At 37.8% G+C, this 1207-nt stretch overlaps 1 protein-coding gene across 1 annotated transcript in view; it reads right to left on the reverse strand.

Moving 5' to 3' along the window:
• Nucleotides 1-231: 231 nt before the first annotated feature.
• The window catches only part of LOC125481912 (40S ribosomal protein S4-like), a 2108-nt gene continuing 1132 nt past the window's right edge, over nt 232-1207 (reverse strand). The window contains exon 2 of the mRNA XM_048593859.1: nt 232-401. Within this exon, the coding sequence (XP_048449816.1) occupies nt 300-401 (102 nt within the window). The 3' untranslated portion in view covers nt 232-299. The remainder of the gene's footprint in view (nt 402-1207) is intronic.

The following is a 1207-nucleotide window of genomic DNA, read 5'->3' on the forward strand; positions in this document are numbered from 1 at the left end:
ATAACTGGCTGTCACTAAATATCTACTGCAATCGTGCTATATAATTTCATTTCTAGGCCTCCCCAAATGATATTTTTCAGTTAGTATACCAATTCTATTAAAATGTCTATTAGTACAGTCCCTATTCTGAAAACTCAAAACACATCCCTTCGGCATAAACCAGGATAGGATATTGACAGCATTTTGTAAATGAAGGCAGTGAAGCAAAGCAAAATAAAGTCTACGCAGTAGTGTATATAAAGAAAGCCTTTTTTAATGTTGCATGGGGGTGGTACAACCACTGTTCATTTCTCAAACATTTAGTTGCTACTCTGCTTTGCAGCCAGTCTTTTGTCTCTCTCTTCGGCAATGGTGAGGCGGATACCCTTTCCACGAGGCAGCGAAACCCATGGCTTATTGCCCTGGTAACAAAAGAATTTGATTAATATAGCGAAGGAAAATTTAAGACAATAACAGTAAAACAGATGACTTTCTTTTTCCCTGTAGCCTTTGGCTCTATTATTAATATGGTCTCCATGATAACTAATTTCCAAGCACCTTTGAAATTTTTCACCATCTCCTCTCCTTCCCAGGCTTGGAAAATATGACTTAGGTTTATTAAACAATGGAAACTGCTACTAGCATATTTCATAATACAAATCTCTTTACAGCTGATGCAAACCAAAAATAAGTTTTATTAACGTCACAAAATAATAAATTTAAACCACTTTTACAACATATTCTACATTGCATCTGTTCCCAATCTTGTCCAAGAAAGCTACTTATATTTCACAAGTCACTAACTTGTTCAAATGGATATAAAGTGGTATTTTTCAATGAGAAATGAGATGGGTCAGAACGCAAACAACCAGCAGCACAGCTGCTTGAATTAAGGCAGCCTATCAGCTAACTTTCAAACACAAGAATTTAGATTTTCTTATGGTGCCATAACAACCACAGGACACCTCAAAGTCCTTTACCACCACTGAAACACTTCTGAAGTATAATCACCGCTATCACGCAGACACTTCATGTGCTTTACTGACATGAGAACAGGGATAAGTGTTGGTCAGGATACCAAGAGTTCCTCTTTGAACAGATCCATGGGATCCTTTTATTCAGCCACAGGAGGCAAACAGGATGTTACTGGTATCAGTTCAAAACCAACACAAATGTCATACGCTCCAGTATCTGCAAGTGATTTGGAACCGAAGGCTGACACACAACC

Source organism: Rhincodon typus, unplaced genomic scaffold (genome assembly GCF_021869965.1).
Source record: "Rhincodon typus isolate 14 unplaced genomic scaffold, sRhiTyp1.1 hic_rhity00004270, whole genome shotgun sequence".
Taxonomy (NCBI): domain Eukaryota; kingdom Metazoa; phylum Chordata; class Chondrichthyes; order Orectolobiformes; family Rhincodontidae; genus Rhincodon; species Rhincodon typus.